Source organism: Giardia intestinalis, chromosome 3 (assembly GCF_000002435.2).
Source record: "Giardia intestinalis strain WB C6 chromosome 3, whole genome shotgun sequence".
Lineage (NCBI taxonomy): Eukaryota > Fornicata > Diplomonadida > Hexamitidae > Giardia > Giardia duodenalis.
The window spans coordinates 1,332,637-1,359,513 of NC_051858.1; the positions used below are offsets into that span (position 1 = coordinate 1,332,637).

Genomic DNA, 26,877 nt, shown 5'->3' on the forward strand with positions numbered 1-26,877 from the left:
CATGTTAATCCGCTTATGGTTTGCTATTGAGTACTATAATGTACATGTTCATTTCTTTAGTGTCAATGGATGCAGATGGCTTGTTATCTGACTTCACCATATCTACTTTCGGGGTTACAGCCTCATTACTGCTTTTGCTAGAGCTCTCTCTCGTGGCAGTAGCTGCATGTCTACATGGCTTGCGAGGGACCCGAAGAAATGCAAAGGTTGATGGCATACAGTCTGGCTTGCTTATTCTGCATACGATAGAATGGAATAGAATAGAGCAGCATGACGTAACATAGGATAACCCTCATCTCCTTGAGAAGCGGACAAACACGGACACTTCGACTACCAAGTCACCAAATTAGATGTCAACGATTTAAAAAACTATGGACGAGTTAACGTCTGCTTTCATGGGAGGCCTGCCTGAGCTGTCTCAAGACATAGCTTTTACATATAAAAGCGAAATAAGAACAGTTCTTGCACTAAAAGATGGGAGCATCTTTCCCGGGGCTCAGCCCGTTTCTTTGGAGCCACGTCGCGGCCTTCCGGACATCGTGATTAACAGCTATCTTCTTTGTGAAAAGACTGATGGCACAAGGTTCCTTCTATATATTCCTGTCGACTTCAACGAGCCAGACATGACACTCGATCTAACCACTTACACGACGGAGTCTGATGGTTTGGTACTTCCACGGAGCTACTTCTTGATAGACCGTGAGTACAATTTTCACAAGGCTGAAGGGATGATAAAGATACGGCCTCTTCTGAAGACCCTCAACCTTCCCGAGAGCTTTGCTTCTGATGCTTACACCATCCCAGAACAAAAGAAAAAGCTTCTTACTTTCTTCAATTCGTTTACAGCCATGTTCGACGGAGAGCTAGTTGGCGACTTCTCTAACGGCACAGTCCAAGATCATGCCCCAACCGATAAGCCCAATCAGCTCTGCTACTATCTTTTCGACGCACTATTCATCAATGGCACATCTATACTCAGTAATAATTTACGAGAAAGACTAGCGGTTGCAAATGCCCTGCCAGAGTACTTTGTTCATCGCAAAACAAACCAACTCCTATTCAAAACAAAAACTTTCTACGAGAAGGAAAACGTTGTGGATCTGTTTAAGCTTCTCAATTTATCAGGCCGCCACTCCAGACCACTCTTGCCCCACCACTCAGACGGCATCATCTTCACAGCCGTGAATGAAGCCTATCAACCTGGGACGTGTCAATTTATTCAGAAATGGAAACCCTTGTACCAGAATACAGTTGATCTCCTTCTGCAGCCAGTCAAAAAGAAGATGTATGTGCTGAGTCCAGAGGATTATGGAGTCCTGGAGAAAGGAGCTACGTCGAAGCGCAACGGTGAGACATTGGACAGCTCTATCATGGGAGCCATCCAGCAGGTGATTGGGAAGCTCTTGAAAGGGAAGCCATCGGACGTGTTTATAGGCAGGCTGTTTACTGCTGTATCTGGTCTGCTAGACTCTACGCCAATCGACGTTATATCGCTAGAAGAGAAGAAGTATGAGAATCTGGATAAGCGAAACACTGAGGTTCAAAGAGAAAACAAACCAGGGCTCATAATAGAGTTCTTTTGGGAGCAAGACAAAGAAATACTCACATACACAGACGTTACAGACTATCTCAAAGAAAGCTATCCAGAGCTGCAGCAACTGTTTGGATCCATTGAGGTGAAGCGGACCCGTAAGGGTACGTGGGTCGGCCAAAAGTATCGTCTTGATAAGCTGCTCCCCAACGACAAGTATGTCTATGAGAGTGTCTGTCGCGCCTATAACGATCACGTTAGTGAGGCGGATCTGATTGCAATCTTGCTGGGAACGAAGCCGCTACCACAAGGCGGCATCATAGGAAAAGTCAGCCCTTATCTTCTTACCCGTGTCCACTGTCCTGGCTATGATTAATTGGAGCACCTCTGTATCTGTGCTGCATGCACATTGATGCGTCTACTTCAAGCGCGTAAGCCCGTTGTTCATCACGTCCTCTGCATCCTTGATGCGATTACATACTTCATAACTATATGACGTCTCTGCCATTAGCAGAACCCGCTCGGCTATTTCTGCTATTGAACGGCCGGGGAGAACCCCTCCAATTCCCTTCAGTGAGGCCAAGTAGGCATCTGCCACATCTACAAGCGTTCCGCAGCTGACATATGCTAAAGCCTTGAGACGATTGATAAACCAGGATGTGTGCAGAGAAGCCCCGGCAAGGAAATACGTTGGAAATGTCTTAGAGGTGTCGATGCAGAACGGAATCAGAGGGACGTCAGAGCGCACCTTATCTAAAAGCTTTAATGCTGTCTGACTTAAGATTGTCGTGTCCTCTGCCATTGTGTCCAGGAGGCTTTGGGCAATGGCAATGAATGCGTAATTAAATGGCACAATGCTCATTGCTGCAGCAATGTCAAGCATTCGTCCGGTGCACTCCACTATTTTATCGCGTATCTGCTCCAAAGAGAATTTATGTACCCTTCCATCCACATGGCTTGCAAGCATACTGGAAAGAGAGAGAGCAAGACCACACCACGAGGGAAAGTTGAAGGCATCTAATTCCACAGCCCTCGTCAATGCTTTCAGATGGTCTTGCTTCCCCGCATAGAGCATTATTATCCCCATCGTTCCCAGAAGCTCCGATGAAAAATAGTTAGTAGAGATGGTGGATGCTGAAAAGCTGATTAGTCTAGAACCTATAGACTCAACCAATTGCGATACACCACGTGCGGTCTGGGGTAATGCAATCCCAAGGTAGTCTGTTGTGAAAGACCCTGAGATTGAGGAGGTGAGGTTGGAGCTAGTAGATGAGGGGCTTACTGGTTTAAGTGTTTGGAACTCCAGTGGGTTGTGGTACTGATCCGCGTCTTCCTCGTCAAGGTTCCGCTTAATACTTTCAAAGACCTTGGCAGCTACTGCAAACTCGTCTTCGGATGGCTTTTCAAATGGAACGATGAATGGAATGCAATCCTGAACCGGTACATGCCTTGCACAGAGGCTTAAGATAATGCGACACATGTATATGTCGTCGTAGAGGCTAAACCCAGTTAGCACGGGACAATCGAGAAGCCCGCCATAATACACCACGGGAGTCTCTATAGATCTGTACATGGCATGCGCCTGCAGGAGCATGTCCAGGCTCACGCGAGAATTAAAAATGATAGACGTAAAAGTGAGGGCTCTAATGTCATTAAGGAGCGTAGTGCTAACCGTACTGCTCTCTGGGATAACGCTGAGGATAGCTTCATTGGAGGTAGATTGTTGATTAGTGGTTCCTGTTTTAGAGTGAGAGTGGGACTTGGTGGACGCGGTGATGGATGTAGACCACGAAGGTAATGGAACAACACTATTGAAGTCTCCCTGAATTGCGTGTGCGACTGCAAACCTTGGCAAGTTTTTGTTTATGATAGAAAAGATAACCGGGACTGTGTGTGTAGATGCTCCAATTAAAGCAAGATTCCCTAATAAGCCTGGAGCATTGATATCCAGGGATTGATCCAGGAGGTCTAGATAGGATGTGGCTATATCATCAGCACTTCCAAGCATATCCTGAAAGAGGACGTACGGGTTGAAGTCCCCACTCCCCTTCGTCACCAAAAATGTATCCCGAAGAAGCAGTGACTTTGCGTCTCCCAGTCTACCTTCTAAGATTGCGCATCGCGCCAAAATGATTACTCTCTTGGTAGTCATAGAAGAATACTGCTCAGGAAGCAAGCTGGTGGAGATATCAAGCTGTGCTAAACATTTTTGTGCAGCTGGCACAGACCCCTCCAACAGCAAATACTCTGCCAGAGCAAGACGAAGGGCGATCATAATGTACTCGTCAGGTACGTAGTTTCGTGAACATTTATCGTGAGCGCCAAGGGGGAGATTCAAAAGAGTTACACCGGTATAGAAAGATGCATTGCCTGTGGAGTCCTCAACTTCAAGGCACGCTCTCCTAACGGTGCCGATCAAAAGTGACTTGAGTTCGTTATACTCTGCCGAAAAGTTCAAGACTCTGAACAAATCCATGCATGTAACTTTTAGCAGGATGCGCTCTAATATCTGCCGCCTGTCGTTAGGTGTAGCTGGCCTAAACTCAAAATCAAAAAGGTCGTTTGCACAGTACAGTAACGACAGTGCAAGGTATTCATCTTCGCCTGATGAAATGAGTTCGTGACAAGTAAGAAGTACAAGTCGCGAAAGCATAATTGTGTCTGTTCTTCCTGCAGCATCATGCAGAAGGGGTATACTGAACACACGCAGGAGACTACGGGAGACGCCTGCTTTGTTTCTTGTGCAAATGAATGCTCGTAGGAGCCCTTCTACTGCACGCTCAATGAGCATGGTATGCTCGCCTCGACGTCGGCGCTGCCTCTCGCGGACAAGTGCAGCAGAGTAGAGCTCTATGGCTCTGGCGGCCTCGTGCCGCGCCTTGCTGTAGAGAAGAGCATCTCCGTATTCCAGGAGCTCCTCTGGCTTGCGCTGCTTCTGCTTGGCTTCTGTGTATGCCTCCTTAGCCGCGCACATGAGCTTGTGGTGTAGCTGCGCGATGGGCATGGCCTTCCCAGTCGTCTTCACGTATGAGTCTTTGAACTCTCGCACATGCTTGGTAAGGAGAAGGTCGATTGCAGCAAACGGCTTTTGTCTGTCCACCCCCGACTTGTCGACGCTTTTGCTTCTGCTATTCGCATTTAAAGTTTGATTGCACGTGTTGATCACCTCTGCAGAGCTCCCATGGGTAGATTTATCCAGGAAGACCTTGCGCATGCACTCTTTAAAGCGACAAATAAGCGCATAATCATCTATATCCGCGTCCTGAGCTGGAGGAAGGGCACTGTCAATGAACAACCTCTTCATAAAGTCAGAGGTGGTAATCATATATTTATCTACGCTATTATGCCCATTTTGGAGGCGAAGTAATAGATCGCTGAGAGGTATCACCCTTGTTCGTAACTTAGAGAGGATTGTGCTGTGATCCAAAATTATCGGAAGGGAGCCAATGTCCATATGGCCCAAGGGACGTGCAACATTTGTGACGATAGGATGAACGATAATGCCGAAGTTAGAGTTAAGCTTACTCTGGATCCCTGCTATATCTGCTTTAGAGATCACGCCTGTGGGAAGTCCCTCCAATTGAGACCGCATGGAGGTAATCTGCTCTGCAATGAGTGCAGCAGTACCTTCTGTATAAACAAAGGGTTCAGCGGAGAAAGGGACGATAATCTGCTGCTTGTGTAGTGGGACGCCATCGGTGTCGGATTCTGGCACTTCAGAGAGTCGTGCAGACTGCGGTGAGGTGCGATCCATAATGTGTGCCTGCATGTCTATGCAGGCCTCGCAAGCAAGGTCTTCTGGCGAAAGGTCAAATCCAGAGTCTGGTTGCCCCCCTATGGAGGTCCGTCCTGGTGCGCTCCCGTCAATCAAACAGTTGAGTAAAGTGCCATCCGGTAACGCTTCCAATCGCAGCATAAGACGACAACAGCTATCCGACCCAGACAGTACGACTGAGCGCATTTGCTGGAGGGCCTTCCCAGATAGATAGAAGACTTGTTGTGTGTTATGTCTCTTAGCATAGAAAAGAGGGAATCGAAGGAATTCAACCCCGTTCTCTACAAGTATTGTAACTTGTTTTACCTGATTCTTTGGGTCCAGACTGGGGTGTCCGGCCTTCTGCTGCTTTGCCCCTGCTCCTTTACCAACCATCCCAGCAGAGGATTCATCGAGAGCAGCAACCTCCTTGGCCACCGTGTCATAATGGACCAACAGCGCATTAGTATAGGTAGCCTGTAAAAGCTCGTGAAGGGCGTTGTAAGTGTCGTTAAATGTTACTCCGCCATAGGTAGCAGACTGGGCCGTGTCTTGCTTTCCGGTCTCTGCTGGCTTTTTTGATGAGCTGTCTCTTTTAATAAGACTAGAAGTGGGCACCCCCATATGATAGCAATCTGCAAGCAATCCTAACACTGTGTTCGCAATGGATTGAGGGTCCACTGGGTTCTTGGCGCCGACCTTTTCTCCAGATCCAGACAGCTGGGAGACAACCTTCATACCCGAGACAATAGAACTCTGGTCGAATAGAAGCTGAAATTCAGGGAAGACGATTTGGTATCTTTGAGATGAAGACAGACAAACTACGTCCTCAACAGTCTGTATCTTTGTTGGCTGTCTAACATCCTTCTCCACCCTGTCTAAGTAACCATTGTGGATTGTGGCAAGAGGAGTGTCATGCAGCCCTGGCAAATAGAGAGAAAGAGACCACCCGAAAGCTGGAAGTGTTGACTGCGTGATCTTACCCAGATTGGAAAAGCTTCCGATGAACTCCACTCCACTCAAAACTGGAGCAATCTTGTGTAGGTTGTGATAATCTGGGTTTGGAATAGATACCTTAACGGTCACTTTGAGGGTCGCTGTCAATCCGGTGGAAAATGTGCTGGTGAACACTAGTGGAATGACCTCATTGGATACAGAATAGGTATGATCGGGTAACTCCGTGCTGTTGTCAATTAGATGACTGGAATCCATTATGTCCCGCAATGCTATCTCTGCATATGCGAAGCACGGAATCAAACTTAGCTCGGGATAGGAGACGTCATCTGCAGGCCGCTTTGCCTTCTTTGGGGGCTGGACAGCGTTTATAATAACGTATATGAACTCATTGTATGCTACAGAAAGTTCGTCCTCGTGGGTAGCGCACATTGGCCGAAAGGTTGCTGTCGTCTCTACGAACCTCTTTGTCTCTGGTTGAAATAGAAGTGGTGGCACGAAATCAACATAGACGCTTTGCCGAAAGTAGACGACAGGAATGTATTGAGTGAGGGGGTCAAACTGCCCCGCCTGGTCCGCGAAGCCGTGGGAGGTGAGCTCTATAAGCATTTTAAATACTTGGCTCAATTTCCCTCAATTTCTGTCTGGCAATTTACAGCACCTTGGCCATCTTGTGGAAAAGGGTCCCCCGCGCCTTGAGCTCACTTGCAGGAATAGCAATACACTCTGTTGCTGTCTCGCAGACCGCTGTTCGGGTCTCTCCCTTACCAATAAAGACAGACTCACAGCCGAAGATAGAACCTTCCTGGAACCCGTCTCCGTAGCCATCAACGACAATAAGAAGGCAGCTTGTCACTTCGTTTGCAGTCACTATTGAATCCCCCTTGGCAAAGACCTTCACCTCCCCCAGAGATGCGACAAAGGATGTCTCGTCATCAGTCAGAGAGGTGAATTTGTCTTTCAGGTAGTGAACTATTGCATTCCCTGAAAGCAGGGATCGCCGCTGATTGAAAATCATCTTTATGTACGCTACTCTGGGCAGCACAGCAGTGCAAACCTTGGTAGGTTGATTTGCAGTCGCCTCTGGTGCTCCAGCTTGAGACCCTTGACCTTGAACCACTCCAGTGGGCTTATCTGTTAGAGGATCATATACAGATGCAGTGAAGTGCAACTTCCCCGGAACCGGAAGACAGCACTGCTCTCCGAAGAACTGCCCCACACTCAAGATCGCTGCATCTCCGTTACGATAACGTGCAAACACCTTCCCAAATAAGATGAAGACCAGCCCATCCGTTGGCTCATCCACTCTGTAGAGAGTAGAGCCCGGAGGATACTCCTTCAAAACAAACATGGTCCTCAAGTTAGACATAAGCTGCGGGCTCAGAGATGATAGGTGCGGATGTGTCTTGACAAGGTTAAGAATCTGGTCATCTAGCGCGACATTGTTAAGCCTGATCGCATGCGGAGCTGTGCAGTCCAAGGAAACTGTCCGCTCAGAGGTTCTGGCTCGTTGTATCATGCAAAGGCGGTAGACTATTGCAGCAAAAGGGTCCTCTGGCATATCCTCTAGCAAGGTAAGCAAGCACTCTCTAAAAGCCATGTTCACCTGGTGGGTCGATAGATATTCGTCTAGTTTCCTGTGAGACTCTTGACAGTGTGCGTCTTTTCTAAGGGCTTCCACTAGCAGGGTAGCGAGGTCCTGCTCCGGTCGCTGTACTATGCGACGATTCTTCATAAGGTCGTCCTCGTCCTGGCTAGCCATTCCACTTCTTCCAGAAATTTAAGTTGAATTTTAAGCAGGACACTTTATCTTTGTGACCTCACTACGCTGTGCACTACACTGCATACTACACTGCATAAGCGCTCTACAACTAGGTGCTCATGAAGAATAAACAGAAATCGTATACCGACCTGCCCAATAAGGAAGTCCACCTTGAGCAGACGTTCCGACGTGGTTTCAGAGATCGGACAACTGGTGCCACCAGCCCGTTATTAAAATGTCCTAAAGCTGAGAGTGCCTCCTTGCCTGGTGGTGGCTTGTCTTGCAACTATTTATACATGATTATGTGGCCAATGTGGAAGGCTTATCTGTACATTTTTCTTGCGCGTCTATTTTACAACGGCACACTCTATGTTTTTCTCGTCTTACAATTCCTTATCAGTATCCATTTTTGCGGCTTTAACGGCACGCTTGCCTTTTGCAACTTCATTGCTTTCAGGGAGCTAATCCTAAACATCTCTAGCAACACCGCGACACGGGTCTTTTCATGCGCTGCACAGGTTCATCAACTAACCAATGACTTCACGTTCGTGAGGGGGCTATTAGTGCTGTATTTTCTAGTCTACATTTGCTACTCTGTCTTAATTATTCTGATTGTAGCACTTTTGAGGCAGGTATTCGGTGATGTTCTCAACGTATTCCCCGCTATCATAAAGCGCTTTCCACAGTATGACCCAGAATTGCTGAAAAACTATCTCTCTGTAATGAGCCTGCCACTTCAGGGTCTAGGCTTGGGAATCTGTACCTTTATTAGCACAGAAAATAGATACTTCTTACCCGGCATAATCGCGTTTTCGTCTGTGCTGTGCAGCCTCTTCTTCCAGCTCCTCTTTCTGCTCTCCAGGACCAACATTATCACGCACATCCAAGGTTCTCCTAGTAACGTTGTTTTGCTGCTCGAGGGCGTCCCTCAGATTGTATTTGGAATCGCTAGTGTGGTAGCAATTGTCTATGTGATCTCTGTTGGCCGCGCACCCCAGCTCAGAAAGTATAATATCTTTCTTCATTTTCGCTATATCCACCGTGTAGATTTTAGCATGATAGCCAAGATGGCCAGGAACATGGTCGCTTTAACTCTTCAGCACTCTATCCAGCCATTACTACTTCTCTCTATTCAGTACAGAGTGGCTAGGACGTCTAATCCATTCGAGTATTACTGCATGCAGATGCTTTGTGTGGTCATGTACTATCTTTTGACGCGATGCTCTGACACTATGGTGATGTCCTCCAGTGAAGCTTATGCGATTGTCAGGGGAGTGTATGAGCAGGCAGGAATAGCTGAAAAGTCTTGGCTGCTAAAGCTTCTTTTCCTGGGGACGGCGTTGGCGTCATCATCACTGGTCTTGATATTCTTTCAAGCCTACCGAGAAAAAATCCTCACACTAAGCATACCGCTTGCTTTCCGTATGCATTCCAATTTGTTTTCCATGTACTTCTCCAACTACAACGCAAGATACGCGACAGCAATTTGGACCTGCCTCATTCACATAATCACCAGCATATTTGTTACATATTTTAACGTGAGCGTTTTGTTTGAGGAGTCTCTACTGTATAGCCTCTCGATGATTGTGTATAAATATACTCTACTGGTTATTACGGTCTGCGTCACTCTGCAGCACATAGCCGGTGACTCGGCGCTGCCATTTATTTTTCTAATTATCAACGTGCTTACTCTCCCTCTCTACATACTAAGGTCGTTCGTTAGTTACAATCGCATGGCTCGTAAATCAAAGCAGACTATTGAAAAAGAAAAAGCTGTTTGTACAGCCATTTTCTATGATGTGCTGAAGAGTTAACAGAAGCATTAGATTGTGGAGTTTTGCTTTTCTTTCAACACACAACAGGTGTTGAAGTTTTTGTTGGAGCAGAGCTAGAATGTAATGGAGTTGCATAGGTACTTATCCATTGCAAGGGCCAATGTGCGTGTCGAAATGGGTTGGCTTCAAATTTTCACTGTTTCTTCTCCACAGGTATCATGATAGAATAAAAAAGCCAGTAATTCATGCCTGATCACGCATTCTGGAACACTCAGCCAGTCGTGCAGGAGTTGGTTGAGGCTCTAGAGGATGGCGACATGCCCCAAGATCTTATTTCTGTGGATCCTGCCCAGCATCCCGACACTTCCATCCCACTCCCGGAAAAGTTCGTCTGGACGGCTATTGATCCCCACGATGACGGCCATATGGCCGACCTCTACAAGCTTTTACACGCGTATTACGTCGAAGACACCAGTAACATGTTTCGCTTCGCGTATTCTAAGGATCTTTTAAGATGGTGGTTGACAAGTCCTGGTTGCAAACCAGAGTACTCTCTAGGAATACGCATAGACGACCCAGATAGCGAAGGCCACGGAAGGCTCATTGGTTATATTTCTGGGGTCGTGAGTGACTACGCCTACTCTAACGTGGACGGAGGCGAGGTCTTTTCTAGGCCCATGCAGAGTATTGTATTTCTGTGCCTCGATAAGAAGTATCGTAGTCTAAAGTTGGCCCCGCTGTTAATTCAAGAGATCACACGCCGCTCGTACAAGAACGGAGTCTTCCATGCCATATACACGTCTGGAACGTCTCTGACCGCTCCCATTCAGGTTGCAACCTACTACCACCGCATTCTCAATCCCCTGAAGCTGGCAAGAATTGGGTTTTGCACGAAGCCTAAAGCAATCAGCGACAAGGAGTTTGCCTTTTTCTACAAGCTGCCCTTTCTTCCCACTGCTTTGTCATCGTGCTTTCATGTTTGCACTGAAGCTGATATCCCTGTTCTCTATGATCTCTATCTAGAGTATACTCGCAGAAAGTACAAGTTCAGGCAGATCTACTCCAAAGAAATGTTCACACATGTGGTGACGCACAGAAAGGATAGCATCCACACACTGGTGTACAGAGAGAAAGAGGGAGGGCAGCCAGATGCGTTTATCACCTACTACATCATCGACACGGCAGTCCTGGCCAAAGACATCAGAAAGCAATATCCAAACATGCGTAACGGGTACATTTACCTTTATTCTCTGCGCGATGACTGCAACCTGTCTATAGGCCAGCTAGTCCTCGCCCTTATGCACGATATGCAGAACAACAATATCGATGTCTGCACTGCTCTTAACGTAGGGCTTAACCCCAGCTTCTTCTCCACCATGAAGTTCGCAGAAGGGAGCGGAAAGCTGAATTACTATCTGTTTAATTTGAAATGGCCGAAGATGGCCTTGAAGGACATAGGGGTCGTGTTGATATGACTTGTAAATAGAAAACACGACAAGGTATATCCACGGCGCTGGGGGTATCCTACATATCATCGGACTTCTCGGTATATTCCTCGGTGGACGATTCATCGGTAGATTCTTCAGCAGACTCATCGGTGTGGATGATCTCATCTTCGCCATCCGTGCCGAGGGCTTGACGGTCCTGCTCTTGGGCCTCTTCTTCCACTTGGCGTCTGAGATCGTTGAGAATGTCATCAGAGAAGCGCAATGGCGCCAGCTTCTGAGATAGAGAAACCAAAGTGTTTTTATATGATATTCTATTGTGAAATAAAGATTTAAAGCCCGAAATAGCAGGGATTGATCGATCAGACTTAAGGACTTCTGGGCGCTCCTTCAGGAGTGTATTCACCCATATCAATATGTCACTGACATATTCCGTATTCTCCACGCAGTTTGCGTACTGAAGGAGAGACGCAAAGACGCTATGAACACCCTCCTCGGAAAGCATTTTTGCAGTATTGATTCGAGCCTGCTTGGACGTTGTTGTCAATAGTGCATGTAGCCGGTGCTTATTCTTTTGAGCAATCACTTGCTCAATAGGCAAGACGTCGTCAGATTGAGAGGTCTCCCGGAACTCGTCAATGTGAACGGGTGGTGCAGCTATCGCGGCTTTTGGTAGTACGGCGCTCTGGATATTGGGGTTTGCTTCATTGAAGCGTGTGAATTGATTGAATATTTCAGCATTTGCACCGGTAGCAGCCCCCTGAATGGCTTGATGAGATGACTGCAGCAGCCGTGCTGACACATCTGCAATGGTACGCTTCTCAGTCTTTTGCTTCGCCTCATCAGGATCCGTCTGATGATCTTCGACAAAGAAATAGTCTTTCAGGAGGTTATTTGGGACATCTTCTGTGATCAGTGATGGAAGCGTATAGTTCCCCTTAATGATGTAAATGGCTGACTTGGCCCTTAAGTACTGTGGAATAGCTGCCAAGATGCTGGAAGCCAACGTTCCTGATGCACGTAACTCCAGAGCAGGAGGCACAGAAGGGATTCGCGCCCCCTTTTTGGTCACCTGTTCTAGGCTTGGAAAGGGAAGGATGAAAAGCGAGACAGAATTAGAAGAGCAAGCGGTGATTGCATATGTTACACATGCATGTTTAGCCTTCCCATAACTTGCGCTGAGAGTAAGTTGTGTCTGGGTATCAGAACTGACTAAGCGCCCAACTCGAAGCAAGTGCTCTTGCTTGTAATAGCCCAAGAGGCTTATTATCGATGCATTTCTCATGGAAACACCAATCAGGCAATGCTCACATGCAAGTGCAACCACTGAGGACTGAAGCCCAAGGAAGTTGATCCCAGTTTGGTTGCAATCTAATATGTAAAGCCCTGGGCCATAGGCTATAACGCACGACTGCTCCAACAGCCCCATGTGTATCTCTGAAACAGTGGGCTGCGTGGCGGGAGTGAGCGAGTCTGGTTGTGCCTTATTCAACGGACTAGAGTGTCGGTAGGGGATGCTCAATATGTTGACTTCTTTTTGTTTGACTAGAGACCCACTTTGGCCCCAGATACCCTTTATGAGTACTCCATCAATGTCAATTGATAACACATAAGAAGCGCCTCTGGGAGCGACAATGGCAGCGACTGCAGATCTGTGAGAATAATTGGCTGAAACAAACAGCGATCCCTCACTCGTCCAGGTGTAAATACTTCCAGAATTGGTTCCGATAATTGCCCCCTGTACCTCTGACCTTTGTCCTTCGGCCCTGTCCTTACCGTGAAGAGCCAGCGACGTATCGAAAAGCATAGCGGTGACACTCATGGTGACGAGCTGAGAATCGGTGATGTCCCGGAGCCACATCCCAGACGTTGCATCCCAAAGCCGTAACATCCCATTTTGCTGGTAGACGGCGAAACAGGCCTTACGACTGTCAGTAATTAACATTTATTTTTGCTGCTGGGGCCTTTAATAGCATAATGCTTCCTGCTGAGGCTGCCTCAGAGCTTCTAGAAACCACTCTGAGCCTAAGCGTAGAGCCCTATTTATCAGGGGCATGTTCCTTCCTAGACATTGCAGAAGAGCAGGTTCAGCTTGTTAGCGAATGCTTTACCCAGGAAATTCTTTCAGATACCTTAGAAAATCACTACGATGCGAGCAACCATAGCATCGGAAGCGATAACGATCGCCAGGCGCTTTTATTTGTCCTACTTGTCTTGACGACTCGTGGAGGGACAGGGGTGCCTCTAGAAGATTCTTACATAGCCACGCAGCTCTTGGCGCGGTTGGTGCCTCTGTCTGCTGACTTTATTGACCTGATACTTTGCGCATTTGCCGGGGTAATATCTTCTGGCATAACGATCCTTGAACAGGCATCCCTGCAGGGAAAGGCCCGGTCGAAGACCCTCTCTTCTCATACTCAAGCAAGTACCCGAAGAGCTACGCAGAACATCGTCAACTCACAATCCTCTGTTGGCAGCCAGGAGGATTATACTCTGCTTTTAGATATGGATGCAGAACCTGTCGATCTCACAGCCACTCCAGCCACTGTAATCACGGCTATAATCACGGCCTTCAACAGTATGGCTGCATTTTTTCGAGAATCGCCCAACTGTACGCCACAGCTGAACACTCTGACGTACCTCCGAACTATGGCCTCGGAAACAGTGGTACGCCTGCTTAACAAGCCTCTAAAATATGTTACATACACAGAAGCTCCGGCTCCGGCTATTATAAAAGCCGTATTCAAGCTACTTGAGGCGCTGATGGACTCGTTGACGGCTTATCGCGGAGTCCTGCTATATGACGTCGTGAGACTACTTGTTCTCAATCCTCATGGAAAGCATAAAGTAACCAGCTCTCTCTTCGTAGAATCAGTCAGCTTGGTTCAAGCTCTGAGTCATGAATGTTTATGCAGAACATGCCTTCCACTGTCCTCGTCCACGCTTTTCTCATCTGCAGATTTAGATACCTTTCTATCAGTTTACCTTCCGCTGCTTCAGTTTAGTTTGTTGAGCATTCACGACCTCTCCGCCATCCGACTTTGTGGTGCCTCTGCAATAGCCAAATTGATAGATGCAATTCTATGCACATTTAACACTACGGGAACTGAACCTAAGATATCCGCAAAATATCAAGAGTTGTTTTTCAGCAGACTAATCTCATTCTTCCATGCCTTGGTCAATCAACCCAAAGCTACCTACAAGTTGGCTGTGCTTGATCTATTAGCAGCCATCTTTATCAACAAAGCAATCTGTCTTAAGCTTGAGGCCTCTACTGATTTTCTCGAGCGGATTTGCATTGATCTCCTTTTCCCTCTCGCATGCGATCAGGACGACTCTGTTGCAGCATCTACCCTCAATCTGTTGACTCGTTCATATTCTAATAAGACTATCTCAAGATACATCACATTATTAGTTTATCCCCTTTGCTTATCTTTTACGCTATTGTTTCGGGCAAATATTAAGTTGCATTTAGTCATTCAGTCTGTTGCCTTGCGGAAGGCCACAACATATTTTCTCGGTAGCTGCATTATTTTTGACACAAGCAAGCTCTTGGATGCTATTATCCCAAGGTTAAAGTCCTCTAATAATCGCAGTACCAATAACAGCGATAATAGAGATGCCGATGAGCCTTCAGAAGAGCAGCATAGCTCACCACCCTCCCCACAGACTTCACGACCTAACGGTGAAGTTAACGCTGAGGAGGAGCCCCTGAGTTTGTCGATGTTGAATGACTCTGCAGACGACGAGCTTTCGCCCCCTCACCAAGCAATGCTTACGTTCCTGAGTAGCTCTCTATCTGATCGAGGACTAGAACTTCTTTCTATTGCTCGAAATCGCCTCTGCGGACTTTTGAATAATCTCAGGATCAGTCACATCAACGTTTCAATCAAAGATCTTTTAATGGACGAGCTTTCTGTTAGATGCCAGGACTCTTCACCTGTAGTACGCAAGCTAGCTATCAATACCATGCTAGAGTGCGCCAACGTAATCCCTCTGTCTTTGTGGTTCGAATGTGTATTCAATTCTCGAGGCGAGTCAGTCGACGGATCCGCAAATATTGTTTTAGAGCATGCCATGAAGATCCTGCTCCATCCAATCCTGGATTGTTTACCAAATAGCGACGTTTCTACTGGCTCTGTGGAGTGCAAGATTTCTCTTCTGTTTGGAGGCGTGCTATTTCATCTTGCACCTAAGTATGAAGGTGCTGAACAGCGTGTAACTATCACCAGTCTTTCATATACCGTTCGAAACGTGCTAAAGCAGCACAGTCTATCTGAGTACCTGCAGCTGTTGGGTTGTGCAATAGAAACACCGTTAAAGCTCACACAGACTGACCAAGTTGCTTGTGGGGCACTAGTTTTAGCAATAGGCTGCACCACTATGCTTGTTCATTGTTACGAAGGAACATTTACCATTGATGATGCTGCGGCGATTGATCTGCCGTTTTCCTACGTGGCACCGTTAGCAGCCACTGGCTCTATAGGGCCTGTGGGATTGGCCACAATCTATAACCCGATACTATCGGCCTCACTTGAGACAGATACCATTGGAGTGGGTCTCTCGTATTTGCTTCTGTCCTGCATATCATTACTGTCTGACTTCTTGCAAAATGAGGACCCGCAGCATATAAGTAGTCTTATGTTTGCAATTGATAAAGATAATTTGGCAAGAGTTTTTCTGCAGAAGATTGATTTGTTACTTGGATTCTTGGGTCTTAAGCACCATAATGCTAATCTTGTTGAGAAGTCCCATGTGTTCTCCGATAGCGTTGTTTTGATTATGAAGAATATTCTGGAAGGTATTGCATGCTTTCTGCACATCTATCAGCTATCCGACACATCGTTAGGTGGCCAGTGCAAACGCTTTTTGCTTAAATGCATTCCTCTGGTAGATATTTCTATGCACATGCTTCATACAGTCTTTCCAGAGCTTTCAGATGCATTAAATTTGGAGCATGATGGTCCTTCTGCTCAGTCAAGCGTTCATCAGGAAGAGCGTCCAAGAACAGAATACGCGTCCTTTTCACTTGGCTATCTAGATGCAATAGTTGGCCACACATCATGTCTGTCACAAATTGTCAGAATAAGCATCTCTATTTTCTCTAATGAAAACCTTCCTTCCACCATCGCAGAGTTGCAGGCATTGCTGTCTAATGTCCAGGCGGCTGTCTTGGCACGATTACAGCACATAGCGATCAATGCCTCTGCTCTTCTGGAAGGAAAGACAGATGCATCAACATCTACTTCCACTTCCACTTCCACTTCTACAATCATTCAGCAATTGACTGAGGGACTGGCTCTAAACTCAGCAGAGCTCACCGACCTTTGCAACGGCACCCCTCCTACTTGTCAGTTGTGCGCCCATGTACTAAGAAACATAGTATCTGAGGGATTGGTGGAGCAGCTGGGAACTATGAAAAGTGCTCAATTTAGCGACATCTGCCTCGGGGTAGCATCGTTAATAGGAGAATTCAGGGCGCACATGACAGAACTGGTACGTAAAAATAATGACAATGGCTCACCAGATCTCCACGTAGTGTCCAAGTTGCTTCAACTTTGTGACAATCTTTCCGGCACTCTGATCAGTTGCCTCGGCTACCACGTCCTTCACCTAGACCCTTTGAAAGATGCGCCTGCACTGACTGCATACCTCTCTTCCTTGTCACACATCTCACTAAAGCATTGCAGTCCACAGGCTAGAAACAATAGCCTTCTAGCATTGGCGTCTCTGTGCTATCTTGTCCCAGATATGGCTGGAGACCACCTTACTATTCTGTTGCCCCTTATGGAAGAGTGCTCTCTTCTCATTCGCCGCCAAGCTCTTCTTGTTATCAGTGACCTTCTACTTAAGGAATACCTAAGGAAGGAGCCCGCTTTACTTCTAGCTTTGTACTCTCTCATTGCAAAGGAAACTAACTACGAGTTTCGTCTATTTGCGCGAAGAATATGTATTGAGCCTCTGCTCAGAAAGGTACCAACATTCATAACCCATTCGTTCCTAGATGTACTGCTGATGCTGTCTGGGTCTCAAGGCTTTACTAGATGCCCTATTACTCTAATTGCACTTAAGATCATAGAGATAACGAGCTTTTCTGGCCCAGAAGGCCTTCGGGGTGTGCACAACACTGACTCGGAGAAGGAGTTACGTGAAAAGCTTGTCAAAACACTATCAATCCAATCCAGTACGCATCGGCACGACTTCTATGTTTTTCTATTAGCATTGCTAACCCCTCCTAAGCGTTTTGAGATCTTATCAATCATGCTCAGAGAGTTCTTAGATAAAATAGACGATTATTCCACACTTCTATCTGTATACTCTGCACTGGATGACATTCTGCAACTGCTTGTGGCCGGGCTCTTTGACTATAAGGTTGATACGCTTGCTTATCAGCTTCCTGAGTCTCAACATTCACAAGATGATGGTCTTTCTGCAGAAAAGGTGGCCCTTGTGGCGTCGGTAATTGGACGCCTGTCAGACAAGTACTCTCTTGACAGACTTCTCCCTGCTCTTCTACGAATCTACTCTCTATGCAGAGACAATCAGCTGTCTCTTACTGTGAAGCTATCCGAGGCAATTCACTCTGTTCTGCGGCGTTCCAAGATATCGATAGTCGATCTTAAGGAGGGCTATCCTCAGTTTGGTGCCGAGTTGTTGGAACTAAAGCTGCTAGATGACGTAGACGGGGTACGATAGGCATGGTAGCCGACCAGGTCATCACCACAGACTTTCAATGCAACTTCATTGCCTATGAAGTGCAAAGAAGTCACTACGCTCCTCTAAGTAACGCATATTCTGCTCTACAACCTTTTGTAAGTGATGAACTCTACCCTCTAAGTCTTCTATATATTCTACAACATAACAGGGAAGGTCTGCAGGAAGCTTCGGCCTGATTGGGTAGCCCATGACTTGAACGAGTTGCTAAAGTTACAATTTTTCCTTCCTGTAGACGGAAGACAATTCGGCAATTGATGCAAATATCAAACAGTTTAGGTCCTTATCTGTCGCTGTATGCCTTTCTAGCGGCTTTTTGCAAACGCCCCCACAGCTGCCTGCTCTAATAAACTAGCTGGTGCTTTTAAGCAGTCCACGTGGCTCATTACTCCTTACTATGTCGAGAGACCCAAAACACAAATAAATGCAGTGGCCTTCACCAAGCACTTTGTATACCGGCCCCATCCTGGCACCAATGGTGCGAGCAAGCTTTCCAGGGATTCGTGCGCTTGCAGCAGCACTGGGTGCATCGGCCGTTTACACCGGTGCAATCGTCGGAGACAGCCTCAGAGATGTTGTCACAGAGGTGGATCTGAGCAACATGATTGCCAAGATATCCACGACACGCCGGTCTGCGGGATCCCCATCGTGTGTGATCATTTCTGTTCCCATTCAGGCCACAGAGACGCCGGGGCAGTTCGAACCGGCAATACCACTGGTTGTGCAGCTGACCGTCAACGAATATGACGATGTCGATAAGATTTGTAGCATCCTTGCACCATGGTGTGTGGGGATAGACCTGAATCTAGGCTGTGGGGCCCAATTTGCTGTGTCAGGTGGAAGGGGACAGCGTCTTGTAGACAAAGCAGAGAATGTTATAGCGCGATTCTTAAAGGCGTTGCAGCAGATCGAGGATAGTGGTGGAAGACGCATAAGCTTTTCGATAAAGCAGCGGCTTTTGGGTTCTGTCGAAGAAACTGTCAATAAGATGTGTGCATTTTACAAGCTTGGGGTCAATTGCATTGCAGTACACATGCGCAGAAAGGGCGAAGAGCGAGGCTGCACACACGCAGATTGGGGCTCCTTCTTTCAAGTGTTATCCGGATTATATACTTGGTTTTGGACGGTCTTTTGTCAAGGTGATCTCCAGCTCTTTGAAGATGCTCTTAGAACATTTCACGTAGTTGCGAACGGAGACCTGTTTTCGCGGGAGACCATCACTGACTTCTTCTCCCTCTCTGAGCAGTACTTTTCGCAATTACCCACAGATATACAGCCGTACTTATCCAGTCGATATGGACGCCTGACTCCAGTGATGCTGGCTCGAGGAGCCATATCTGACTTAAGCCTCTTCTCCTTTATACTTGAGCAGAGAGGAGAATCAGCTAAGAAGGCAGATGCCTCCGTTCCTGCACATATCTCTGAGGTGCTTTCTTTGTTGCAGCCAACCAACGAGCCCCTCTGCTACCTCAATCAAGCAAAGGCGCTTCTGCAAGTGTCTGAAGCCACAAGTTCCCACTTCAACAACTACAAGTACACAGTCCTCAACGGCATAGCTTTTGTCAGAAGCCATGAAATTTACAAGTCTAATACTCAACGCCTTGCATACAAATACTTCAACCAAGAACTGCAAACACCAAAAACATACGGGGAGTATCGCACCCTGTTGAACAGATTGTCATCGAAACCATATTCCTATTGGGCTACATTATTACAAGAACAGACAAGACCGTCTACGGAGAAAGAATGCTATCAGCCTCCTGCTCCTTCGCTGACGGCGCCTGAACAGGAGGAACGGAATCACAAATGTTAGAGCTACGATTGGTTGGATCACAGACAGGGATGCCATCAAAGAATGTTCCCTCCTTTCCAACAGATTTAGCATACTCCCGCACCAGCGCGTCGCTGTACATGTCAGAAAACTTCCCTGTCAACACAGGATATGTGCGCTTGAACTGCTCTACGCTGTCCATGTCAATGAGAATCTTCAAGATGTTAGCAGACGAAGGAAGTGCATAACGCACATAGGTAGGAGAAGAAACAAGATAGTCGAAAACGTCACCAGAGCCGTTTTTCACTGCAACCATGAAGGCGTAATCGTTCATGCCGCCCTCAACACGGCTTTTCACCTCCAACTCAAAGAGCTCCTTGTTACTAGAGCCTGTCTCCCCCGCCGCCTCCATAATGAGCTTGACAACTCCAATGCAGTTCATAGCACACGCCATGAGAAAAGCGGTCATTCCGAGATACTTATCACCTGGCATTCGCTGCGCCACGTTTTGCTGCAAGGACACGCCAAGCTCAACGCGGACAGTAAAAAGCTTCTTCATGAAATCGAGGTACGTGAAGATAGATGTGTCACTAGCCGGTAAAGACGAGCAGCGCTCTACTAAGCGCATAAAGCATGTATAACCGCGCTTATCCCTGAGTCCTAAGTCCTGCTTCTGTCCCGGGGAGTTGAGCCTCTTTACACTCTCGTTATACAGCAGATTAAACATATCTATCTTTCCGCTCATTGCTGCGGTCATCAAGCACGACTCGCCCTGGTGCATACACCCAAGGAACTCCAGGTTATTCTGAGCCCCCTGAATGTCATCTTTGACTATAGCATTATGGAGTTTGTGCTCCGGAAAGTCCTCGTACTGAGCAAGGATATCTTCTATGCCACGGTAGTTTTGCTTCATCGCGAGGACACGGGCATTGTCGTTGTGCTTGTTCAGCATCCCCTTCTCATGGGGAGCGAGTAGCTTGACACCGTCAATGTAATTATTGGTTGCAGCTATCATTAGCGCCGTCTGGTGCTGATCGTCATATACCCGAACACCATGCCCCAGTTCGACAAGGACCTCAACCACGCGCGTCACCTTTAATTTTGTCGCGAACTGCAGGTGTGTTAGGCCAAGGACAGTGTGTGCCCGTGAAGGAATGTTGTTAGCTAAGTGCATTATAATGGTGTTAGTGAACGGAATCTCAGTGACCGGCTTCATATCAACCTTTGTCTTTAGATCTGCTAGGATCTTCTCTATGGACAGGTCATCCGTTTCCAAGTTCAGATCACCTCCAGTACCCCCGACAGGCTTTTCGGTGTCATCCTTCTTAGAGACAATAGGCTGGCTTCCGAGGACGTAAGTATCTCCGATTTGACTCAGATACTTGATGGCGGCAATAAGGCAGTCGTCGTCGAACTTATCATTGATTCTCCGTTCGAGAGGAGCCAGCTCAGCAACTATCGACTCTCGGCCCATCCGAGCCGCGACTAGGAGAGCAGTAACACCGCTGTTGCTACTACGCATGCCCGCCTCATATGGTATGAGGATGCGCGCTATGTCTGTTTGGTTCCGGTATATGCTTATCATGAGCGCTGTGTAGTAGTCTGCCTCTTGCTTAATCTCTGGAAGAGTCATATAGTACAGCTCCCTGGACTCGTATGGGGCCAAGATGCGTACGACGTCGACCGCATCTACCTCAACAGCGTGCATGAGTGCCGTATACTTGCAACACTCACATATCTTTCCAATCTGTCGCTTGAATTTGGATTTGACGTTGATGCTGGGAGAGCCTGGCCCCATGGTTGACGGCGCAGAGTCATCTCCTGGTACTATAGAGGAGGACGAGGGATGTGGAAGCGACGTGCCCGGCATATCGAGCCGCTTCACAACGCGCAAGTTCGTCTCGTGAAGCATAGACTCCACATTTGGGACCACGAACGCACTATCCTTGAAGATCTTGGACTTCTTGATCTCTTTGGCAATTTTCCTGCGCTGAAGGTCTGCATTGTCACTTGTCTTGATTATCTCCTCGCAAGTAGCGGAGCTACTATTGATTGCCGCCAGCATGAGTGGCGTATGCGTCATGCGCTTGCCTGTCTCACCATACTCAGAGAGTATGTCGATGCAATTGGCACTGCCGACCTCGCAAGCAACCTCATACGGAGTTAGCCCCTTGCGGTTCTTGATGTCGAACTCCTCTGGGGCCAGTAGTTTGCAAGCCCCAACACTATTCGCTCGCACAGCGTAGTGAAGGGCCGTGTTTCCTTCATCGTCACAAGCACGAAGTAGCAGATTGCGCGTGTCCTTGTTGTATAGAAGAATCTCTATAATTTGGCGGTTATTACTAGCTGCAGCGACCATCAGAGCTGTTGCATTCATTGGCTTCAGGCGTGCCTTGAGTTCTGAAAGCACCTGAGGCTTGAAGATCGCATACGATCCACAAACAACCTCATCCATTATCTTAACACGGTTGAGCATGCACGCTATGAGTAGCCCAGAGGCGCCCATACTTGAAACAAGGCCTGCTTCCGCTTCAAACAGCTGCATAAAGCAATCGTACTGGTTGAGCTCTGCGGCCAGCATGAGCGCAGAAAAGCCGATATGACTGAAGAAGGCCTGAAACTGCGTAGCCGGTTGTGTGTCAGAGTACGTTCGCAGCATGATCTTTGCCGACGTCGTCTTGGCCTTACTCAGAAGGGTGAGTGTCTCATTGATGATTCCCTCAACCCCTTTCAGCGTTGTCTGCATTCCTGGAGTGGAGTTGATTTTTGCCTGCAGAGAGCGGCATCCGTCACCGATGGCAATGATTTTCTGAATGGCCTGCTTTGAAAAGCCCAGAGAGACAGACGCGTCTGTATCGGTCCCAATAAAAGCCGAGATGTATGCCATGCAAGTAGAGATTATATGCTTAACCTTTGTCTGGTCCTCATTCGAGATGGTAGCATCACTCTGGAATGCAGCAAGGCACATGTCCTTGATCTTCCCCAGGTTGTTCTGGATAGAGAAGAAGAGGTCCTTAACAGAAACCTCCTGATTTGCGGGGGTATCTCCCAGACCAGACTTTGACAAGGTATCAAAGCCGGAGAATGTGGGCTCAAAGCCCTGAAGATTTGAAAATGAGCGTGATCGCATAGCAAGGGCCGAAGTATTTATGCCGAGAGTGGATCCCACTGCACTGGTCGCAGCGTCGAAGTTGACTTTAGAATCCACGCGCCGAAAGTCTGAAGCTCCGCCGTTATGAGAGGCGTGTCTGCTGTGGCCAGCAGAAGAGATAGGGCTCTTCATCGTGGAGGCATCGCTGTTGGCCTCCATCAAGGCACTAGCGGTGAAGATCTTCTCGGCATTTTTGATAGCCTGGGCCGTCTTCGCCTCAATTTCCTTTGCAACCTTCTTCTGCTGCTCTCTCATAGACGTAGCGAAGTTCTTGTAATTATTTTTGGCAGTAAGTGTGGCATCCTTCACCTCTTTTGCACGCAGGGCCTTCATGGTCATCTTCTTGTTAGCAAACTCATTATTGACGGTGGCGTCGTTAGTAGATGAGTACTTATGCAGCCAGACATCTTCGGGTGTAATAAAGACATTGTCGCCTTCACCACCCAGCATCTCCTGGCAGAAGGACATGTCAGAACTGTATTCTATTTCATTGAAAAGATCGTGTAGCTCTCCGGTGGCCTGAAGCCCGCATTCAGTTTCTTTAAGCTCGCACACGTAATCTGTATAGCCACGGGCAACTGCATACATCAATGCGGTTGCTCCAGATGCAGAGTAGAGCCCGCCCTCGCCACCAGGAGCCTGCTTAAGGATTTTCTCTTTAACGGTTGCAGGAATCTGTAGCGATGTTATATATTTCTGCTTCCGGTTACGATTCAGATAAGGCGAGGACAGAAGACGGACAACATCGAGGTTTGAAGTGCGGGTGTTGATTCCTGTTGTCTCTAGCTCCTTCCCTGTTATCACCGTCCCCACAGGTAGAGACGGTGTCGGCGAATCGACAGTGCTGACCGTAGCAGGTTGCTCCTGAGTACCACATAGCCCAGGCTTTGTGGTGGCAACGGATCCTGCTGAACCTGCCGAAGAAGCTGCAGTTTTATAGTACGTCATTGCTAGCGGTGACATAACAGCTAGCATGAGTGCAGAGTAGCCCTTCTGGGTCTGAATACACATTTCCCTGCTACTAACGATTGTGTTCGTTATCCTAAGGTCTCCTTGGACGGCTGCGTACATGAGAGCCGTGAAGCCATTGATATCAAGGTGGCCCAGCTCGCGGATCAGCAACTCCTTGGCTATGAGAGGATAATGGAGGCGGGCGGCAAGGATAAGCGACGACTCCTTGTTCGAATTGGTCATCTGTGTCTCAAAGGTGGAAAGAATCTTGACTGCGATGAGGTTGTTGGCCACTACGGCACAGTAAAGTGCGCAGGAGAGCGTCGGATGCGCGGAGGACATGCCTACTTCCTTGACCATCAGTTGACGCATGCAAGATATGTAGTTCATAACATAGTGAAGCGGATGCTTATCATAGGTCGTCACTGGCGCGGGGGTCTGATGTCTGGGGGAAAGTATTGACTGGACAGATTGCATGGCAATGGTCGAAGAGGAGGGATCGCCTACAAGGAAGGTGGTAGTGATAGGATTGGGGCTGATGACGCTAGAGGACGTAAAGCCTCCCGGCGTAGACGCTGCTGTCGGGGACATAACTGTGGAGGATGTCGGGTTCTGCCCTGTTATATCTGCAAGGATTGTGGAGGCCAACGCCTCAGTCGTTTGCTCTGGCGCAGAGGCAAACGGCTTGTAGCTCTGGTAGCTAGGCATCAGTTTAGTGAAATCGTCCGGATGACAGTTCAAGAGATCGTTCAAATCCAACTTATTAAACTGATCTGTACCTCCAAAGCAGTGCATGATGCGGGTCATGGCGATGACGGTGACCATCAGAGCAGACACCCGGTTGGCATCGTTCGTACAGAGGCACGCCTCATAGGGAAGCAGCAGGTCCAAAATCTCGCAGTGTCCAAGGGCCGCGGCATGCATGAGAGCTGTCATGCTGTTCTGATACGCACCTAGTTCCTTCTCTGCATCAGATCTCTCCAGATATCCCTCCTTTAGGTTGTCACAAAAGTCTTTCACGTATATGTAAGAATTGTTCTTCACAGCAAGGATAAGGGCGGTGTTGCCAAAGCTGTCTTTGAGGCCCATTTCCCCTGCAAGGGGGCGAATACATATACCTTGGTTGGCAATCGCTGCATGCATTAGTGCGGTACGCCTGTAAGGCCCTGTCTGAAGGCCGAGTTCCTGGATAATTTTCAACGACGACGCGTTCTGATTCTGTGCCTTGACAATCCCGTTTACCGCATGAGCTTTTCCGTTGGCAGCAGCGATCTGGAGGGCGGTCATGTGATTTACCGGGTCGATACACCCGGTCATCGAAATGTACTTTTTAAGGATGTCTCCGTTATTCTGCATCACAGCTGCCATCAAGGGGGTCTGAGCGACCTTGTTTTCAGGACTTGTAGTATCTGCCATTTAGAGTCGGCTACTACTTTTTAAAATTTTACCAGTTTTTGATGTTTAAAATTTTTGACGAACATTCGCAATTTAATCCTCGCGGATTGTTTAAAGGTGTTCACAAGCTCAATCGTCAGAGAAGTGTAGACTCCACCAGAAGCATTTACTGAGCAGATGGAGTGACTGCTAGAAATGCAAGTACTCCAGGGGTTCTCCTCTCATGTATCTTTGTTCTGATTGTTGCTAAAAAGACCACAGATAAAACATGCTTGCCCGTGTCAACAGACACACCGCCGATTCTGCTATGCTTACCCGACGGGTTGCAGGTTTCTGCTGTCGCGGCTTCGTATGCAGCACAGAAGCTTTTAACCAGTCCAGAACTTAGTGGCCTGGGAGTAGATACTCCGATGCTTAACTTTGTTAGCAGATCTGTCAAGTTTTTGGACTCGACACCTACTGTGTCCACTCCGCCGTCCACAAAGCCGATCGGAACGCAGAGTTCCATCTTTACTGGTTGCTCATCTGCAGTATCCGCAGTACCTCCATAATACCACTCCAGAAGAGCGTGAAGGCCAGTATCTGTGGGGTCTAGTTCTCTGGCAATACTCATCCCCAAGTAGAGCAAATGTGCAGAGAAATTGATCGTGGTGTATCGTACGGACAGCATAAGGACTTCCTTCTCCCATACTGTGTGCTCTGTCGAATCGGTATCAGCACACACTGGCTGCACTACCATGCTCAAGCCATCCGGTTTAAGTTGTGATAGAAATGCATCCGCAGACCCCAGATAAACGTGCTTTGGCGTAAGAGTAATGTGCGACAGTAAGTTGAGGAGCACTGTGTCCGCTCCACTACGGCTGCAGAGGAGAGCGATCTGCATGCAGAGAAGAAAAAGCGGAGCATCCGCAAACATGGACAGGTTTGCCTGCTTGTAGTCATCCCGCAGCTTATCATACTGATGGAGGGGCAGTGTACGAAGAAGAGAGAGTACTCGGCGGGGCGAGGTCTGACAGAAGTCAAGGATTTCCTGAACAGGGCAGACATCCATGACGACCCCCAGCTCAATGTAGCTTCGCAACACGATTCGTAGGTGCAAAAGCTGACCGCGGGTTGCCCTGCAAATCACATCCCTGAAATTGAGTAAGCACAAGATACGGGCGGTGAATTGCAGCTGAACGTGTCGTACTCGCGCTATCTCCTGCTCCAGGTAGTCTGCCAAGTAGTTATGACCTCCCTTCTGGTACTGCATATCAATAATACCAAGCAGTTTAGAACTAAACAGATAGTTTTCCTCGTACTCTAGGAAGTTCAAGAAGTGCCCCTGATACTCTGCTGTCTGCGATGTGAAGTCCTTCATGTTGTCTATTTCATCTTTAGCTAAGATTATGTACTTAATTAGATCCCTGGTATACGATTCGCCCAATTCTGTGTCTCTAGTACTAAGGGTACCTGTCTGCGCCCGCTCACTAAGCTCGAGGATTTTATTTAAGACTGATATTAAGGCATCAAAAGTGTACTCAAGCTTCTCGAGCTTTCTAATGATCTGCTGCTCCGACATACCCCTGATGCTCCGTCACCGTCTTCCTTTCGCCGGCAATTGGTTATAAGTTTATTTTTTAACGACAGATCATGTGGACAATTGGAGTGTCTAAAGACGTCTGCGCTATCTGA

At 47.6% G+C, this 26,877-nt stretch overlaps 10 protein-coding genes across 10 annotated transcripts; 5 read left to right on the plus strand and 5 right to left on the minus strand.

Moving 5' to 3' along the window:
• Window positions 1-371: 371 nt before the first annotated feature.
• On the plus strand, window positions 372-1,907 carry GL50803_0017308 (mRNA capping enzyme alpha subunit; the record flags this gene model as incomplete). The annotated part of the gene is made up of 1 exon (XM_001710101.1): window positions 372-1,907. The coding sequence occupies one exon, from the start codon at window positions 372-374 to the stop codon at window positions 1,905-1,907; it is 1,536 nt and encodes a 511-aa protein (XP_001710153.1).
• Window positions 1,908-1,949: 42 nt separating this feature from the next.
• GL50803_0042377 (uncharacterized protein) lies at window positions 1,950-6,848 on the minus strand (the record flags this gene model as incomplete). Its single annotated transcript, XM_001710102.1, has 1 exon — window positions 1,950-6,848. One exon carries the CDS (start codon window positions 6,846-6,848, stop codon window positions 1,950-1,952), a length of 4,899 nt encoding a protein of 1,632 aa, XP_001710154.1.
• Window positions 6,849-6,891: 43 nt separating this feature from the next.
• GL50803_005768 (Transcription factor, CAP family protein) lies at window positions 6,892-8,001 on the minus strand (the record flags this gene model as incomplete). Its single annotated transcript, XM_001710103.1, has 1 exon — window positions 6,892-8,001. One exon carries the CDS (start codon window positions 7,999-8,001, stop codon window positions 6,892-6,894), a length of 1,110 nt encoding a protein of 369 aa, XP_001710155.1.
• Window positions 8,002-8,120: 119 nt separating this feature from the next.
• On the plus strand, window positions 8,121-9,815 carry GL50803_0014027 (uncharacterized protein; the record flags this gene model as incomplete). The annotated part of the gene is made up of 1 exon (XM_001710104.1): window positions 8,121-9,815. The coding sequence occupies one exon, from the start codon at window positions 8,121-8,123 to the stop codon at window positions 9,813-9,815; it is 1,695 nt and encodes a 564-aa protein (XP_001710156.1).
• Window positions 9,816-10,021: 206 nt separating this feature from the next.
• On the plus strand, window positions 10,022-11,251 carry GL50803_005772 (Glycylpeptide N-tetradecanoyltransferase; the record flags this gene model as incomplete). Its single annotated transcript, XM_001710106.1, has 1 exon — window positions 10,022-11,251. The coding sequence occupies one exon, from the start codon at window positions 10,022-10,024 to the stop codon at window positions 11,249-11,251; it is 1,230 nt and encodes a 409-aa protein (XP_001710158.1).
• Window positions 11,252-11,300: 49 nt separating this feature from the next.
• Window positions 11,301-13,166, minus strand: GL50803_00102728 (uncharacterized protein; the record flags this gene model as incomplete). The annotated part of the gene is made up of 1 exon (XM_001710108.1): window positions 11,301-13,166. One exon carries the CDS (start codon window positions 13,164-13,166, stop codon window positions 11,301-11,303), a length of 1,866 nt encoding a protein of 621 aa, XP_001710160.1.
• Window positions 13,167-13,198: 32 nt separating this feature from the next.
• On the plus strand, window positions 13,199-17,917 carry GL50803_0095530 (uncharacterized protein; the record flags this gene model as incomplete). Its single annotated transcript, XM_038046422.1, has 1 exon — window positions 13,199-17,917. The coding sequence occupies one exon, from the start codon at window positions 13,199-13,201 to the stop codon at window positions 17,915-17,917; it is 4,719 nt and encodes a 1,572-aa protein (XP_037901860.1).
• Window positions 17,918-18,359: 442 nt separating this feature from the next.
• Window positions 18,360-19,748, plus strand: GL50803_007390 (tRNA-dihydrouridine synthase 2; the record flags this gene model as incomplete). Its single annotated transcript, XM_038046328.1, has 1 exon — window positions 18,360-19,748. One exon carries the CDS (start codon window positions 18,360-18,362, stop codon window positions 19,746-19,748), a length of 1,389 nt encoding a protein of 462 aa, XP_037901861.1.
• Window positions 19,669-25,224, minus strand: GL50803_0024842 (Ankyrin repeat protein 1; the record flags this gene model as incomplete). The annotated part of the gene is made up of 1 exon (XM_001710111.1): window positions 19,669-25,224. One exon carries the CDS (start codon window positions 25,222-25,224, stop codon window positions 19,669-19,671), a length of 5,556 nt encoding a protein of 1,851 aa, XP_001710163.1.
• Window positions 25,225-25,369: 145 nt separating this feature from the next.
• Window positions 25,370-26,764, minus strand: GL50803_007394 (uncharacterized protein; the record flags this gene model as incomplete). Its single annotated transcript, XM_001710115.1, has 1 exon — window positions 25,370-26,764. The coding sequence occupies one exon, from the start codon at window positions 26,762-26,764 to the stop codon at window positions 25,370-25,372; it is 1,395 nt and encodes a 464-aa protein (XP_001710167.1).
• Between the last annotated feature and the right edge of the window lie 113 nt (window positions 26,765-26,877).